The following is a 17,464-nucleotide window of genomic DNA, read 5'->3' on the forward strand; positions in this document are numbered from 1 at the left end:
ATGTCCAAACCAATGTAAAAGCTCCTCTCTGGCTTTGTCTCCAAACTGTCCAACCTGGGCTGACTCTCTAATGTATTCGTTCCTAATCCTGTCCACCCTTGTCACACCCAGTGCAAATCTTAACATCTTTAACTCTGCCACCTACAGCTCTGACTCCTGTCTTTTCATCAGTGCCACTGTCTCCAACCCATATAACATAGCTGGTCTCACTACCATCTTGTAGACCTTCCCTTTCACTCTTACTGGTACCTGTCTGTCACAAATCACTCCTGACACTCTTCTCCACTCACTCCACCCTGCCTTTACTCTCTTCTTCACCTCTCTTCCACACTCACCATTACTCTGAACTGTTGATCCCAAGTATTTAAACTCATCCACCTTCACCAACTCTTCTCCCTGCATTCTCACTATTCCTCTGTCCTCCCTCACATTCACACACATATATTCTCTCTAAGTCCTGCTAACCTTCATTCCTCTCCTCTCTAGAACATATCTCCACCTCTCCAGGATCTCCTCCACCTGTTCTCTAGTCTCACTACAGATCACAATGTCATCCGCAAACATCATAATCCACAGGGACTCATATCTGATCTTGTCTGTCAACCTATCTATCAGCATTGCAAATAAGAAAGGGCTCAGAGCTGATCCTTGATGTAATCCCACCTTCACACTGAATGCATCTGTCACTCCTACCACAGACCTCACCACTGTCACACTACCCTCATACATACTTCTCTGCCATTCCTGACTTCCTCATTTAGTACCACAACTCCTCTCTAGGCATCCGGCCATATGCTTTCTGTATGTCCACAAAGACACAATGCAACTCCTTCTGACCTTCTCTAAACTTCTCCATCAACACTCTCAGAGCAAACATCCCCACACCTCCACAGTCCATTATTTATTAAGATTACCTCTGCAATTTGTTCAGCACCCTCTATGCAAAGAAAAGCTTCCTCTTAGTTAGTGCCCCTTAATCATACTCCCCTTGTCTGTCATCCATGTCTACTACCCTTCTTCTTTCAATCCCAAGTTCCCTAATTTTCTTATGCCCCGCACCCACGTCACACATATAATCATTTCATATCACTATTTAACCTTCTCTCTGTTACTGGAAAAAAGTTTTAACTAATTTAATTTTGCTTTTGTAAAGTAATGCTAGAGTTCCCCTAATCATCTTTCTTGCTTTTCTTTACATTAACAGAAACATTCGAACATAGAAATGCTGAGGACTTTTTTTTTTTTTTTTTTGGCTGTTAGTCTGTGTACTATGCATACTGCAAGATATTGTACTTTTTTCCTACGTTCATTATAAACATGCCTTTTTGTTCCCCTTTCTTTCTAATATTGTTGCAAACCATCATGTGTGTAATATTTGTGTATTTCTCATTGCTTGTACCATCATAAGTATGCATGGTTTTATTATAAAAATAAAAATTATTTTTGAAAAAAAAAAAAGAAATGCTGAGGACCATAAGATGCTGAGCCATATACACCATATGTCATATGAGCCATATACGACTTTCTCTGTGTGGGCGCTGAATTACATGGCGCATGTGATTCGACTACAGCAAGACCTGGTGAAGGAGATCACTGAGTCGACCTTGGCGGAGGACAAAAAGGTGTTTTACACTCGTATGGTCACCCTAAATTCAGTTACTAATACTTCTTTGTGCCTCCTCTCCCACGCAACCGAGGGAACCACTAGAGCAGCCTGTACAGATGTTGCCATCAGGCAGCACACTTGGCTCTGGCTCTGTCAGTTCTCAGAACCCTTTAAGGTGTCATTTACCAATGCCTCGTATGACGGTTCTTCTCTTTTCGGGAAGTCGGTATGTGACACATTAGTTCGGAGTGAGAAGGATGGGAAGACTTTGTTTGCCATTGGGATCCACTTTTCAGCTCAAAGGAATCCTGGTGGTGGCCCATAAGTCTTCCACTAGAAAGGTTTTCTAGGAATCAGTGAGGGCTCAAGAAGATGTGGTTCCAGAAATCCCAGTGTTATTCCTGGGACAGTCAGGACACACCTTCCCCCATGGGCAGAGGGTGATTTGATAGATGCCACCCTAGAGGCAGAGGGGTTCTGAGAAATTATGGGTCTCGAGAGCCTTTCTCAGAGAGACCCACCCAGCAGCCCTGAGGGGCTGCCCAGCTGTTCATCCCTGGAGGCAGTTGGGGGCCATCTCTCGCTACACCTAATGGAGTGTGAGTCCATCACGAAAGATCATAGGGTGTTGCAAATTATATCCAGAGGTTATTTTATCCCTTTTCTAGAGCCACCTCCATCCCCCAAACACCTCCTGGATGTCCCATCTGTGCACAGGGAGGATGCAGCACAGCAAATCACAAAGCTGCTAGGAAAACAAGTCAGCTAACCCATCCCCCCAGATCATTACAGATCAGGCATTTATTCCAGGTTGTTTTTGGTGCCAAGGAAAACAGGGGACGTAAGACTCATTATGGATCCTCCACCTGGAAACTGTCTGTGGCCAAAACAAAGTTCTGGATGGTCACCCTTCAATCTATCCTGACCTTCCTGCAGGAGAATGATTGGATGTGCTAGATCGACCTCTAGGATGCATACTATCACATCAAAATAGACAGGTGCTCTCAGAGGATTGTCCTCTTCTGGATAGGAGCCAATCATTACCAGTTCAAAGCACTTCCCTTTGGCCTCACCACAGCTCCCAGGGTATTTACCCAAGTGATAACTTGTTGTAGCAGCTCACCTGAGACATCAGGGTATATAGGTATTCTCCTGCCTGGACTATTGGCTCTTCGCTGCCCCTTCCAGGCATCAACTTTGTCAAGCATCATATTCCTTTCTGCTCCTGGCACACAGGCTAGGCATTACCATCAATCTCAACAAATCATCTCTGGCCGCAGTCCAAATGTTAGACTACATTGGGGTGTGTTTAGACACAATTCAAACCGAAGGTTTTCTTACTCCAGACAGGATACGCACTCTGAAGCTGCATGTTCTTTGCCTTTTTCAAATGCAGTTCCCGATGGCAGAGATGGCATTAAGGGCACTGGGTCCACTATCAACCTCTTGCCCTTAGCCCACTTTCACATGCAGATTCTTCAGTGGACCTTTACAGTACAATGATCCTGTTTAGATCTTCCACTGACTCACCCTGTCTGAATCTCTCGAGTATGCAGGGACTCCCTCCTGTGGTATATTCATTCCTTGGACCTTGTTCAGGGTCGTCCCTTTCTTCCACCTTTCCCCATGACCACAGTGGCTACGGATGTCTCCCAGCTAGGGTAAGGGGCACTGCTTGGGAAGGACAGTTCAAGGTACGTGGTCCCCCTACGAGACCAGATTGTTGCATATCAATGTCCTGGAGATGAGGGTGGTGCTTCTAGCATTGCAGGCTCTCCATGCCCATCTTTCCTCAGGATTGATTGCTATCCAGATGGACAATATGTCAGTGGTCTGATACATCAACAAGCAGGGGGGGGGGCAGACGTTATCCACTTTGTCACGAGGCCTTCAGAGTATGGGAGTGGGTAATCTCCACCAGCCATTTTCTGGTGGCAGCGCACATCCTGGGGAGGTCCAACATTCTAGCAGACAGGCTCAGCAGAGCTATTCTGATGCCTTATGAGTGGTTTCTGAATCCTTCAGTAGCAGAATGGATCTTTCACAAGTGGGGTCAGCCTTGCTGCAATCTCTTTGCTTTTCCTTTCAACGTGAAATGCAGCAAGGCCTTGCCAAGTATGGCTTCCCTGTCTGTGGTCTCATCTGGTGGCTCCACCATGGATGTTGGATCCAGTTCTGGATCTCATCTCTCATCCCTCAGGGGTTCCCCATCCAGACCTGGACAGTCTAAAGCTCACTGCTTGGCTGCTCCAGTTCCCATGATAGTCAGGACTCTTGGCTTACCTTCTCTTGTCAAAGGAATCCTGGTGGTGGCTCATAAGTCTTCCACTAGAAAGGTATACTCTAGTAAATGGAGACGGTTTTCGATCTGGGCTTCGCAGCGTGCACTACATTCCTTCACTGCCCTGGTTCCCACTGTGCTGGAATTTTTGACGGGAATTAAAGAAGTAATGGAGACTAAGAATGCAGTCTTCCATGACAGAAATCACAGATCTACCAAAGCTGCAGGTTCAAAGGGGGGGGCAAACTAAGGCCCGAAGTGCTAATGTAAGATCCCACCGTGACATAGGGTCTTTCACCGGGGGTCTAAGAAGAAAGGTACCTTTGAGGAAGGCCTTACAAAGCTTTGAAAATGCTAGGGAAGCCATATTATCCCCCACATGATAATTAGAAATTGTAGCAAGTTGAACTTTGACTGTGGAAAAACTAGCACCTTGTGAAAAATTCATATGTGCATATGAAGCAGACTCATGCAAAGGTTCTCACCACCCTTTTCAAAGCATTTATTAGTGCTGACCTGTCAAATTGATCAAGGCCACACATGATATCTTTATGTAAATTTGTGTGCACTCGTCCCATCATCAGGTCTAGTCATAAAGGTAGCCACAGTACTACTTTGTTTGATGTGTACTGGTAACATTCCATAAGTTGGGAATACGTTGAGTTAGGAACCCATCTCTCCTGTGAGTATTGTTTATTTGTTGGTGTAGATTAAAGTCCATAATGCAACTAGTTTTATGAAGAAATGCAAGGTTAAATAGGACTGGGTCTTTGATGGCCCAAAAAGTAAAACACAATTGCCTCAGAGCAGTCAAAAGGCTACTGAGTATAAGGAGACTCATGTCACTCTATCAGGATAGTGCACAGATTTAAGGCCTTTAATTTTTTTTTTGGTTACAAATTGTTGGGGGTCTTTCCTGTGGAGTGATATGCTTGGATTTGTCCATGCAAAAGGGGGCATAGTATTCAATGATGGATCTGATAAGAGAAGAGGTGTTAACTACATAAGTATCTAGGTCTTTTATGACCATATCTGTCTGAAGAGGAGTACCATTTGTAACATATGAGGTGGGAGGAGCTTTCTTGCTGAATGCTACTGTGATGCAGTTTATTTGCATTCAGCGTGAGACAGGTATGGGCATATTTCAGCCTTTGCTGGTGCTGCACAGTATCAGGGGATGATCAGATAACAGAGTACAACTTGCAGTTATCAGCAAACTTTGTCAACCATACTTCTGGGATATTGGCTTGGATGATTGCAAAATACATGCCAAACAGGAGAGCACCCAAGACTGTATTACCCCACTAGCTACTGTTTATTGTTCAGAGAGGATACCAGTAACTTTCACATGTTTGGATCTGATGGATAGCCTATTTCCAATCCAGTGGACAATACAGGGATTTACATTGTTTAACTTTTCAGTTGTATCAGTGTGGGGGAAATTAGTGTCCAAAGCCTTGATCAAGTTGAGTTTAGCAACATGCATGGAGTGACCACTGTCCACAGCTTCTGTAGTATTTTTCAAAGAAGCTTACTAGTTTCAGGAGGCAGGACTTGCCCTTCACAAAACCAAATTGAGTGAGGTCTGGATCAATTAAGTTGCCTATGCCCACATAAACGAGTTCTGTTGTGAGAAATACCATGGCTTTGTATATAAAGCTGGTGAGGCTTCTATGCAGTGTAAACATTTTCTTTTTTTATAAAGTGGGAAGCACTGCATTAATAATTTCGATTCCTTATGACACCGCCCCCTCCCCAAAAGCGCGCCATCATGTTTGCCATTACATCACCCTGCCTGATATAACCTAGATGTGCTAATTACTTCCATGAATGTGTATCAAAGCACTGGATGGCTTCCTTTTGTATATAAAATATTCAGAAAAAATGAATCTGCAATATTCTGAGTTCTCAAAATAACAACAAAGAAGTACCATGAAACAGTGTCTGTGCATCTGGACATCTGATGCCATCCCTAAATGGGGAATTATTCACATGTGCACATTATTTATTAGTGCACTGAGGTTGTACTTCCTTGAGGAAGGGGTGGTCACTATTCTTCCCCATGGTCATGTGATCTCAGACTGTTGCCGCTTAAGTAGTGGGATGTCAGGTGATACACCACCTCACATACAGGACGAATGGAGTGTTTTCTAATAAAATAGCATTCCAATGATAATTTTACGAATTGCAGATAATTTTGACAAAATTTCATTTCAGACATCTGTTTCTGAATCACTGAAATCCATCTAAAACAGAATAAAAGAAAAGCAGTGTCCCTACTTGCAGATGTTTGGTTTTTTTTTTAATAACTTTTTTTATGACACACAACCAGGGAATGCAATTGGAGGGGTTGCTTTTGCTCAACTGAATAGACTGATGGCTTTTCTTATCAGTTCTTCACATTCTTTGAGCACTTAACCAAACACAGTTTGGGAGTTTATGCCTTATGTCATCTGTATTACACATACTGAATGGACTGGTGCACCCTTCACTATTTGCTCAATTTGTACCCCTTGTAATAGCCCATGTTTCCCTATGCTCATGCCACACCTTATCTACACTGAGACTGTCCATACTGTGTGCATTGCACACCCAATCTGATCTCTATCCACCCACATACAGCACCGCTTCCCTCCTATGTGTGCCCCACATTTTAGTAATCTCAATTTTTATGTGGGTCTTACTACATAGGTGCCAGACTATACCTGTCTTTCTGCATCTTCTTCTTCTCCTTTCAGCTTTTCCCGTTAGGGGTTGCCACAGTAGAACAATGGTCCGCAGAACGATTGGCAGTGGAGATTTATGGTGTCGAGTTGCCAGCCTGGTGCCCAACCTTCCACAGAACACACACACACACACACACACACACACACACACACACACACACACACACACACACACACACACACACACACACACACACACACACACACACACACACACACACACAGACACACACACACACACACACACACACACACACACACACACACACACACACACACACACACACACACACACACACACCTAAGGTCAATTTAGAGTATCCAATTCACCTGCAACATGTCTTTGGGATATGCGTGGAAAGCAGAGCACCCACAGGAAACCCAAGTGACTGCAGGGAGGACATGCAGACTTTGTACAGAAGGCACCCCAGCCAAGAATCGAAAAGGAGAACCTCTTGCTGTGAGGTGGCAATGCTAACCACTGGACCACCATGGGCACCCTCCCATCCTTGTGCCATTTTATTTTCTGCATAGTGTAGGTGCTCTCATGGAATAAAATGTCTTGCTCTGCTGTCACTCAGTCACCTTTCACCTGCCTGAAGCCTCTTGTAGTTCTCAGGCCTTGCTTTGTGTTGTTCTGCATGGCATCTTTCTTCCTTGGTTAATATGGAGTTACCAGCCACATTAGTGTACCTGGCCACAGACGTCATGTGAACTGTTTGCACTGCACTCTTCCCAGAAGCCACCAGTGTATCACTGCACATCAGAGCTGCTATCTTGAGTAAGCAGAAGACCTTAGTTTGCAGTACTGGCAACTTTCTGTACCTATCTGCAGATGTACTACTGCATGCAAAAACTTGCTATGCATACACCAAGAGATATAGTTGCAGCACTGTCATTCCATTACCTTTCACCAACAAACTGTGACCCAAGTCTTAGTTTCTGAGTAACAGCTGTATCACCCTCTAGGTGTCTATTATGGTAAATGCAGGCTTCTGTATTCAGAAAAGTGATTAACTGCATTTGTTCTAGTGCAAAATGGAATTTAGTGGTAGAGGGTTTGAAATGAAATTCTCCTCCTTCCCGTAAGATTGTCCCTCTCTGACGCCTGCGTGTCTTAAACACAGTGTGCATTCAGATGTCACCTGCATTATTTACTTATTACATATCCTAAAGACAATACACTAGGAGTCTACATTATGTACATAATTTTTTAACTGATTCAGGTTAAAGGGTCCTGGTCAGTCAGTTCAAACAAAGTCTCTCCTCAGACAAAGCTAATACCCAAAGAAATATTACAGAGACCAAGGTAATCAGAGGTGTGGGATTTCACCTTCAGAGCATGACCTACTGTTGTCATGCAGAAGGCATGTTCAAACAGGTAAAGGTCATATTCAGGTTAGGACTAACTTGCTACACTAATTAAACACAGCACACCTCAGTGGTTACAGGACATGAAAGTACAAAGTAACAAGTTCATATGGCAGGTAGTTACAGCTGTACGTTGTTTTACAGTAGCACAAAGCTTCTTAGTGACATCTCATCTGTATTCCTCCAATGTAATACTCCTTTTAACAATTACAGGTCCTCTCTCGTGCCACTAAAATAATGTCAGCCTTGTGCAGCAGTACCCTCTTGTGCCACAGCAATTGGAATCATAACAAAAACATTTCCTTACTGTTCATTTTTCTACAATGTCTATTACATTATTTTTTTTTGCTGTTGTTTTTTGTTAATATATTATTTTGTTTACTAGGGCCAAGCAGAAATTTGCTTTTCCCACAATGTCGAAAGCCTTGGCTACTTAACATGGATGGGGTTGAAATACAGCAGATGGCAAATGTGGGGAGAAAGCCACGAAAAGTATTTTACATAGTGTGGAATGTGAAGACTGAAATTAGCAGTCTGGTATGCTCAGTACTGGCATGACATTTTGCAATACAGAATATGATCCACAGGATGCTGCAGACTTATTTTATATTTTACTCTGTTTTATGTCTTGCTTTTTACCTATGGTCCCAGTGATGCAATCTGAAATAAGCGTTAGTTAATTAAGCATGCTTGTCACTCTTACAAGCAGCTGTACAAATAAACATGTTTTGCACTCTTGGTGCCCACATGCCTTATGGTCGAGGGTGGGGGTGGGAGTGGGTTAATTACGTATGTAGCTGTCCAGGATGACTGAGGGGTATTTATGTGGTTAGGTTTCCATTATGTTTGGGGAGGTGTAATTATGTGATTAGGTGATTTCTTCAGTCACACACTGCACATCTCGAAATGCCGCAGTGCTGCACAACTCGAAATGCCGCAGTGCTGCACATCTCGAAATGCCGCAGTGCTGCACAACTCGAAATGCCGCAGTGCTGCACATCTCGAAATGCCGCAGTGCTGCACATCTCGAAATGCCGCAGTGCTAACCCGTGTCAGTAGGATACAATATAACACATAATGGCCGATTCTACTGCCTTATCCAGCAGTAGCAATTTGATCACAAGTAAATTCATGTACCTACCTGCAACAAGAACCTACCTTAGCCCTTGTACTAAAAGGCAGTACAGGACAAACGTCATTTTACAAATCTGTAGTCTTAAGCTTCTGTTCTGTTCTATCTACATGTACCTGTATACAGTCAGAGTCTGACAATGGACAGTGTTGTTGGCAATGGCTGCTTTATACCAGTTCCTCACCAGCCTGATCACTGATAAACTGTAGGGGATAACAAGTTATTTTCCTACTTGGCTACTTGCAGTCTACAGCAGAGTTCATACAATTGTTTACTGGCTGATGTCAGATGTAAGTGAAGATCGCTGGGTGCCTCACAGGCACGCTGGACATCAAAAAGTAGTTTGTAAAAGGGGCAAAGGTTATGATACTTTTGTGAAAGGGGCAAAGGTTATGATACTGTCAGGGGTGTCTCAGGGACAACATGGGGGTCTTTTTTAGTTTCTTTATTCTGACATAGGTGTTCTGTAATATAAAATACATAACTGCGCATGGGGCAGAAATCAGAATGCCCTTTCTTTTTCCGTCATTTATTACCCTATAATGCCTCTCCTGCCATTAATGGTGCTCATCTTTTGTAAGTCAGTGTTAAAACACACCTTCCTTCATCTGTGGTGTGTAGCAGTTATCGCCACGCATCTCACTGCCCCATCTGCTGCACACCTTACTTCATCTGTAGTGTGTGGCAGTTATCGCCACGCATCTCACTGCCCCATCTGCTGCTGCACACCTTCCTTCATCTGTGGTGTGTGGCAGTTATCGCCACGCATCTCACTGCCCCATCTGCTGCTGCACACCTTACTTCATCTGTGGTGTGTGGCAGTTATTGCCACGCATCTCACTGCCCCATCTGCTGCTGTACACCTTCCTTCATCTGTGGTGTGTAGCAGTTATCACCACGCATCTCACTGCCCCATCTGCTGCTGCACACCTTACTTCATCTGTGGTGTGTGGCAGTTATTGCCACGCATCTCACTGCCCCATCTGCTGCTGCACACCTTACTTCATCAGTGGTGTGTGGCAGTTATCGCCACTCATCTCACTGCCCCATCTGCTGCTGCACACCTTACTTCATCTGTGGTGTGTGGCAGTTATCGCCACGCATCTCACTGCCCCATCTGCTGCTGCACACCTTACTTCGTGCCCTTGTACTAGAAGGCAGTACAGGACAAGGGTAATTTTGCAGATTTATAGTTCTAACCTTCTGTTGTGTTCGGTTTGCATGCACCTGTATACCACGAGACCATGAACAACTTATGTAAAACTACCTCTGCTCCATGTTACTATTTTACAGGATCTTATGGCCGTGTTGGCTGGGTGCTTGAAAATTAAAAAAAAAAAAACAATAATAATGCAATGTTTAAAAAGACCTTAAGAGATCTAATTTCCACATGCAAATCTAGATTGTAGTCCACGATCAAAATATAAATCATTTACACCTATAGTATTTTACATGGTGTTCACATGTTTTAAGCTGTTAATTTAATTAAATACCATCAATGTTATGTCTGCAAACTTGCAGGCTTCTGTTTAAATCCCATTGTTAGGGACACGTAAACTGGGATTTTTTTGTTGGATTGACCTGAAACAGTTACTACAAAAATTAAATAAACACATAAGTGGATACATGTGTGAATGCAACTTTGTATCCATATCTGTTGCTCATGGGGTAGGGCTTCACTTGTACTAACAGGGCATTTTTTGACCTGCAAGTCAAGTGATGGGGAGTATGTTTACCTGGGTTAGCCTTCCATTTCCTATAGCTATGGGTCATGGGGAGCAGTTAAACCTTGACTATCAGTGCAGTTCCTATACCTGTGGGTCAGCTGGATGGTACAGATGTGTAACCAGGACATTTTCTGGTGAGTCAGGGATAGCGGCACACCTATTTGTATTAGCAGTGTATGAGTGAAGGGCTTACCTGCACTAGTGGGTGTTTTCTATATATGCAGATTGGGAACAGGGTAGATCCACCAGATCTAGCAGTGAAGTTCCTACATCTGCGGATCAGGGGTGGGGGGTTCACCTGCAGTAGCAGGGTGCTTTCTGTATATGCAGCTTGGGAATAGGGTACACCCACCAGGTGCACCAGTGCAGTTCCTACATCTGTGGGTCAGGTGTGGGAGGTATACCTGCACTACCCAGGTGGTTTCTGTACTTGTGAATTAGGGGCTGTGGTTTCAAGTACCAGGTCTAGCAGTTCCTATACATGTGAATGAGAGGGTGGGATTGTACCTCAGCTAACAGTGCAATGTCTGTATATGTGGATCAGGGGTGGAGTAGCTATGTACTTGCAGTGAGTTTATATTTCTTTGGGTCGGGGGTGAGTACAGCTGTACCAGTGGTACAGTTTTTATAGGTGAAGTTTGAAGGTGCAACTACTTACAGTGCATTTCCTTTACCTCTGGCTCAGAGTGTCATATACACATGTTCTAATATGACACATCACATACCTCTGAGTCAGGGTAAATCTAACTGCTAAGGTAGTTTTTATATCCATGAGTTGGGGGTAGGTTACCATGGACTAGCAGTGCATTTTGTGGGTCTGGGTACTGGCTACTTCTGACCAGCTGGCCTTTATCAATATACTTGGATGTAGTAATGGAATACACCTGGCTTAGCTGGTCACTTTCTGTACCTGTAGGTCAGTGGTAAATATATACGCCATCACTAACATTTCTACTTCACATAACCACATTTGATGCAAGTTAAGGTCCTAACCTGCATTGTTCCCAACATGTCATGTAAGTTATGCATGAACTCATGGTACAGATCTTCTGGTGATCTGACAATGGTGTGCAAAAGTTCCTAGTCATTGCACAGGCCATATCTGGTCATCAACATGCCAAGTGGTGAATGTATGATATGAAAACAAAAGGCAACTTCCCCTCAACATGCACTGTACCCCTTTTTTATGTTTATTTCCAATTAGATGGGTTACTGTGTCCTGCATGGGTCCATTCCCTGACTGTTTTGTTATTAAGGAAAATGTACGCATGCGCAAAGTAAGCAGTACACCACCCCCAGCACGATGTCTCGCTCACTAATACAGACTGCAAAGCATCCCGCCCACGCCCATCTAGGTAGCAGTGATATAGGCTTCCTATAGACAAGTAGGAGGAGAAGGGAGGTTAAGCAGTTTCTCCATGAAGATACAAACAGAGTCCTCCATTAGTGTGATTGCCAGAACGTGAACAGGAAGACTGTTACCACGGTGCTGATGAGCCCATGAGATAAAATTATTCAGGAAATGCACTCACCCAATCTGCTCCATGTTTCCCATGGGTGATATGGTCTACTGTGTCCAAATCCTGACACTATTTCTAATCTTAAGGGATTGTTTGTTTACTTTTAATACAGTATTGTTGATTTATTAGCAGTAATATGTTTGCACATCATCACAGAACATGCTATCAACTTTACCTGGTATTAACTTATTTTTAGGGTATCAAGACACCCCCCCAGGCCACATTTAGTTTCCTATCCTACTATCCTTAAAATGTATGTGATGTCACTGTCCTTTTAACAGTAGGTTGGCTGGGATTCATACCTCTCAACTGTTCAGATTTGTTGCCTCATATTTTGATCTGTTTCTCATAGAATTTGTGTTTTTCTGGCAAATCGCTGATGATTGAAGTCACTAAATAATGACACACATTTGAGTTTCAGTCTTTATATTCTTCAGGAAATGCATGCTGACACAAAACCTGTTATTTTATCATCTCCCTAAGTTTATGTGATCAGTATTTAAAATTTGTACCTATTTTTGGGCTCTTGTCCCCCCATTATTTTAGGCTTTGTACATATTTCTTTTGCTCAGAGGTTGAGAGGTATGCTGGGATTTGGTTTTGGTTGACTTGGAAAACTGTAGAGTACTTTTAAAGCCAGACTTAGAAACAGCTTTTCTCTCTGAAATGGTATTGTAAAACTTAAAACTTTGCATTACCAAAAAGTGAACACTTATTAAAATTCTACTAGAATTAAAAGGACTAGAAATGATTGAACATACCCATATCATAGCTGTATAAATAATGTGTTGGGAAACACAAGTAATTAGCAAAGTATATATCCTTAAGCATGAATGACTATGTTTTCTGGCATACTTGGATTAAATGATACTGCTTTTATTAATTTAATTACATTTTCCTTTGTCACACTGAATGCTATGGATTCCTAGAAAAGGTAATCTAAGTAGAAGTTTTGCATTATAACATCAACCATTTTTATTGACACTATGCTGCTAACAGAAACCACAAATCTGTAAGCTGTTTTTATATAGGTTTAAATGTCTTCCACTAGAAAATATTATATAAACACGTTCTTTGCAACATATTGTTTGCAGTAGCTTGGCAAGTAAAACCGTATTCTTTAATCATCAGACTTTTAATCAAAAGTAAAACATATTGATGTTCTGCTTTGTATAATTATAAAGGCAGGATGCAATATTTATAGGACAAAAAGGGAAAACTATATTGAAAATTTTGTCTTGTGCATATGGCAGGAAAAAGGATAATTTGGAAGTGTAATTAATGCCTTAGTACTATAATTTATATATATTTATATTACATTTATTTTATGTTTGTAACTAAAAAGCATTTTCTACCATGACAATGACTATTTTTATGAAAAAGTAACACTGTGATCAAAAAATGTAAATATCATTTAAAATAACCACTACATAAAGTTATAGTTACAATGGATATAAAACAAACTATTAAACAACAGCTGGACATGTTTCAACAATGGAATATCTGAAATAATTTCACCTATAAATGAGGAACAAATAATTTGTTACTTAGTAAAAAATGCTAGGCATCTGTTTATGTTAACAATGGCTTGTTTGGATGCTATCATTTGACTGACTTTTTAACCAGTGTATTAAGTGGAACTGTCACTATAATATTGGAAAATAATTGTGCTATATCATAAACAATTAGTAGGCTTACACGCCATTCAGACCTCACATATAAAATGCATTGTTAAGAACTGTGGTAGTATTTTTAAAGAACAGAATTTGTAAAGAAAGATAAAGCAGGGCACTTGGTGGAAGGGGCAGTAGGAGAGAGAAGGGCCCGTGTCTCCTGAATCCAGGAGGTTCATTAATTAATAACCGAGGATGAGCAGAGGCAGAGAAGAGGAGGGAGAGAGAGAGCTGTATGTTCTGCTTCAACACCTCTTGATAATAAATCATCACAAGTTAATCATCACTCTGAAAGCAGCCCCTTTTCGTTTATAAATTTACAAAAGAAAAAAGAAATAATAAGCGACTGGATAATGAGTAACCAGCTCAGGCAGCCGGCACCCTGTGAATAATCCCTGTCTTTGTAGCTCTTGGTCAGAGAGACGAGGAAAAGGGGAGAGGCAGAGGGTTAAGTGGTGTGTCTCTCCACAAGGATTGGGGGATGACAGAGGGAAAACTGTATACCCTTTTATGAACTTGTAAAACTGGAAGGACACATGGATGAGGTGCTGTCTCTTGCTGACCAATATATAAAGAATCTAAACTCACATTTTCCACCAGGATGCCTTGGTAAGACAAGTTGCTACATCTGACATTGCAGACATTAGATTCTGCCCTCTTTTAAACATGTTCTCCTTACTATATATATATATATATATATATATATATATATATATATATATACATAGCGCTGTCAAATATTAAGAGTTATATATTTTTTGTGTAAATTCTTGTACTTATTTTTTTCTAAGCTGAATGGTGCTGCCTATTACTGAGTGGTATATTCCAAATGCTTCAAAAATGCTGTTTTCAGTTTAACAAAATGAAGATTACAGTATTATTTATTTAAATGCTGGTTTTATGACACTTGGATAGCCCGAAAGGTGATGTTAGTAAAATAAAGTTTGTTTTCTAGGCACTAAAACAAATAATTACAGATGGTTTGCTGTAAAGGAATACAAACTCTATGAAGTAAAAACAGAAGACAGTCTCATTTGAACTACAAACTAAATTCTTACTGTAAGAGTCGTTCCACCACAGCTCTCTGATGTGCTGCTTCTTCTGGGCTTAAGTTCTCCAATTCTTTTAAAATCGGAGGGGTAAAATCATCACCGTCATCAGAACTGTCATCACTTAGGATTTTAGTCTCACCATGGCCATTTGGCAAAGCCAGGGATGCCACTTCTCTTGACTGGATCATAGTGATTGCTTGCCGGTTTTCTTCGTTGCTGGTCTCGTACAGTTCAATCTCCATTAGCGCCTCTGTCAGTGTCTCTCTGCTCAGTCCAGAATCTAAGAGGGCATGTACCAGCTGCTGCTGTAAGGGGGTTAGTTTGCTCACCATACTTGTTTTGTTTTTCTGCTTGTTTCCTTTTCTGGATTCAGTACACACTGCCTGATGTGCCTCGCTTCATGACTAACACCTTTTCAAACTGACTGCCTTTCTGACATTCAAAACACTGAGAGACCACTGGATTCACTACTGTCAAAAGGCCCACATTTCTCTCATGGACCCCCACAAATGTCCTGAGTTAGCACCACTGATAAAAGGACCCCTTGGTTATCTGTTTACTTTTGAGCAGAGTAAATTATCCAAGGTTCATATTTATCGGTTTGTTAAACAAGTCTCTGGACTTTGGACCTCCTCGCTTGAATGTTGGACAAAGTGCAGTAAAGGCACAGCGAGGGCTGTACTTAATGTGTACTATCAGTCTGAGCACACTTCCTATCAGCTAAATGGCTGTGCTGTCACAATGAGTGTCAGTTTTTTCTTTTTTTTTAACATTTTACTCCAGATCAATGATTTTACTTTTTCTCACCAACAAAAAGTAAATGAATGACTACCCATTTCTCAGGCAGATGTTATGCAGGTGTGCAGTGTCTGTCCTAGTTACCTCATTAAGGTTTCCTGTAGGTGTTCCTGAAAAATGTTTATAAACTGTGTTTATGGGAGAACATTTGTGGGTTGGGTTTGTTCTTCCCATCGCTGAGCTGTAAAAGGGACAAGGTTTATAGCATAGAGAAAGTCATCTCAGGGTCAGGGTACTAGGATGATGGCAAAGAGATGCCCAGGTATCTCATGGCATGTAATAAGTGACACCCAGGTATCTCATGGCATGTAATAAGTGACGTGTGCATTTAGGAAGTGATAGACACCTTCTGTAAACTCATAAGAAGTGTACTTTACAGGTACAGTGAAAGTTATCATTCCTTCAGGGTGGCAGGCAGGAAACTTGTATGAAAGATCCTGTGTGTTTTTACTTTTACTTTAGTGTAAGACACACATGATTGGTTACCCAACCTCAACATATTGAAAATGTGCTCCAAGTCTGGCAGGTCTATATAGAGAAGTTTGAACTGTGGGAATCTAATAAAAGATGCAAACTTCTAAATAATGAGACTTGAACTATACACATTTATGCATAATCTATAGAAGGGTCACATGACCTCCAAGATACAGTTATGGTAATAGCAACACTGTATTATCATAATAGCATCCGCACTATATCACTACTCCATTAACGACAATATCACATCATTATATTAAAACCAATATTGTATCATTGTGGTAATCACATTGTTAATATAATATCAGTATTGCAATCTCATTGTTATGGTAATCTCAGAATTGTATTGCTATGGTAACAGCATTATCATATCTTGTGATAACAGCAGTATTCCATTGTTATGATAATAGCAACGTTTGTATCATCATAGTAGCACCAGCACTACATTGCTGTTCCTAAAATAACATCACATCATTTTGGTGACATCATCATCACAGCATTATAGTAAAAGCGACATTGTATCATTATGGTAACAACAGTATCACATCATTGTTATAAGAGCACTGTTGTAATCACATTGCGATGGTAACAGCAGCATTGTATCATTGGTAACAACATTGTTACATCTTACACTGACAGCAGTATTGCATTGTTATGGTAACAACAGTATGATCAGATCATAAGAACAATGGCTTTGTATCCTTATAGCAACAGCAGTATTGCATTTTTATGGTAAAAGTAGCATTACATCATTATTATAACAGCTGTATTGCCACATGTAAATGGAAAGTGTACATCAAATTTAAAATGCTAGTTGATCAGAGAGATTGAATAAGTGATGACTTAGTTAAAAGATTATTTCCTGTAGTAGCAGCTAAGGGTAGAATATAAAGGAATTCAGCTCCCCCATGTACAGTGGGCTAGGATTAAGGTATCTCACTGTTTTCCTTTAAGCAGTTTTTGGGCACGTTCATGAGGGGTATATATGAGATGTATATCTAGCAATTGGAGGAACATGTTTTTGAGATTTTTAGAACATTCTCAAGAAAATGACAGAAGTATTTCTCAGAATATTTTTGAGAACTATGTTTATAGTGATTT

At 41.3% G+C, this 17,464-nt stretch overlaps 1 protein-coding gene across 3 annotated transcripts in view; it reads right to left on the minus strand.

Moving 5' to 3' along the window:
- The window catches only part of HNF1A (HNF1 homeobox A), a 457,456-nt gene extending 440,862 nt beyond the window's left edge, over positions 1 to 16,594 (minus strand). For all 3 annotated transcript variants that reach the window (XM_044068856.1, XM_044068854.1, XM_044068855.1), the window contains exon 1: positions 15,095 to 16,594. In XM_044068856.1, the coding sequence (XP_043924791.1) occupies positions 15,095 to 15,420 (326 nt within the window). In that variant the 5' untranslated portion in view covers positions 15,421 to 16,594. The remainder of the gene's footprint in view (positions 1 to 15,094) is intronic.
- Positions 16,595 to 17,464: the final 870 nt, after the last annotated feature.

The sequence above is a fragment of the Protopterus annectens genome, chromosome 4.part0 (genome assembly GCF_019279795.1).
Source record: "Protopterus annectens isolate FY-2018-M chromosome 4.part0, PAN1.0, whole genome shotgun sequence".
Classification (NCBI taxonomy): Eukaryota; Metazoa; Chordata; order Ceratodontiformes; family Protopteridae; genus Protopterus; species Protopterus annectens.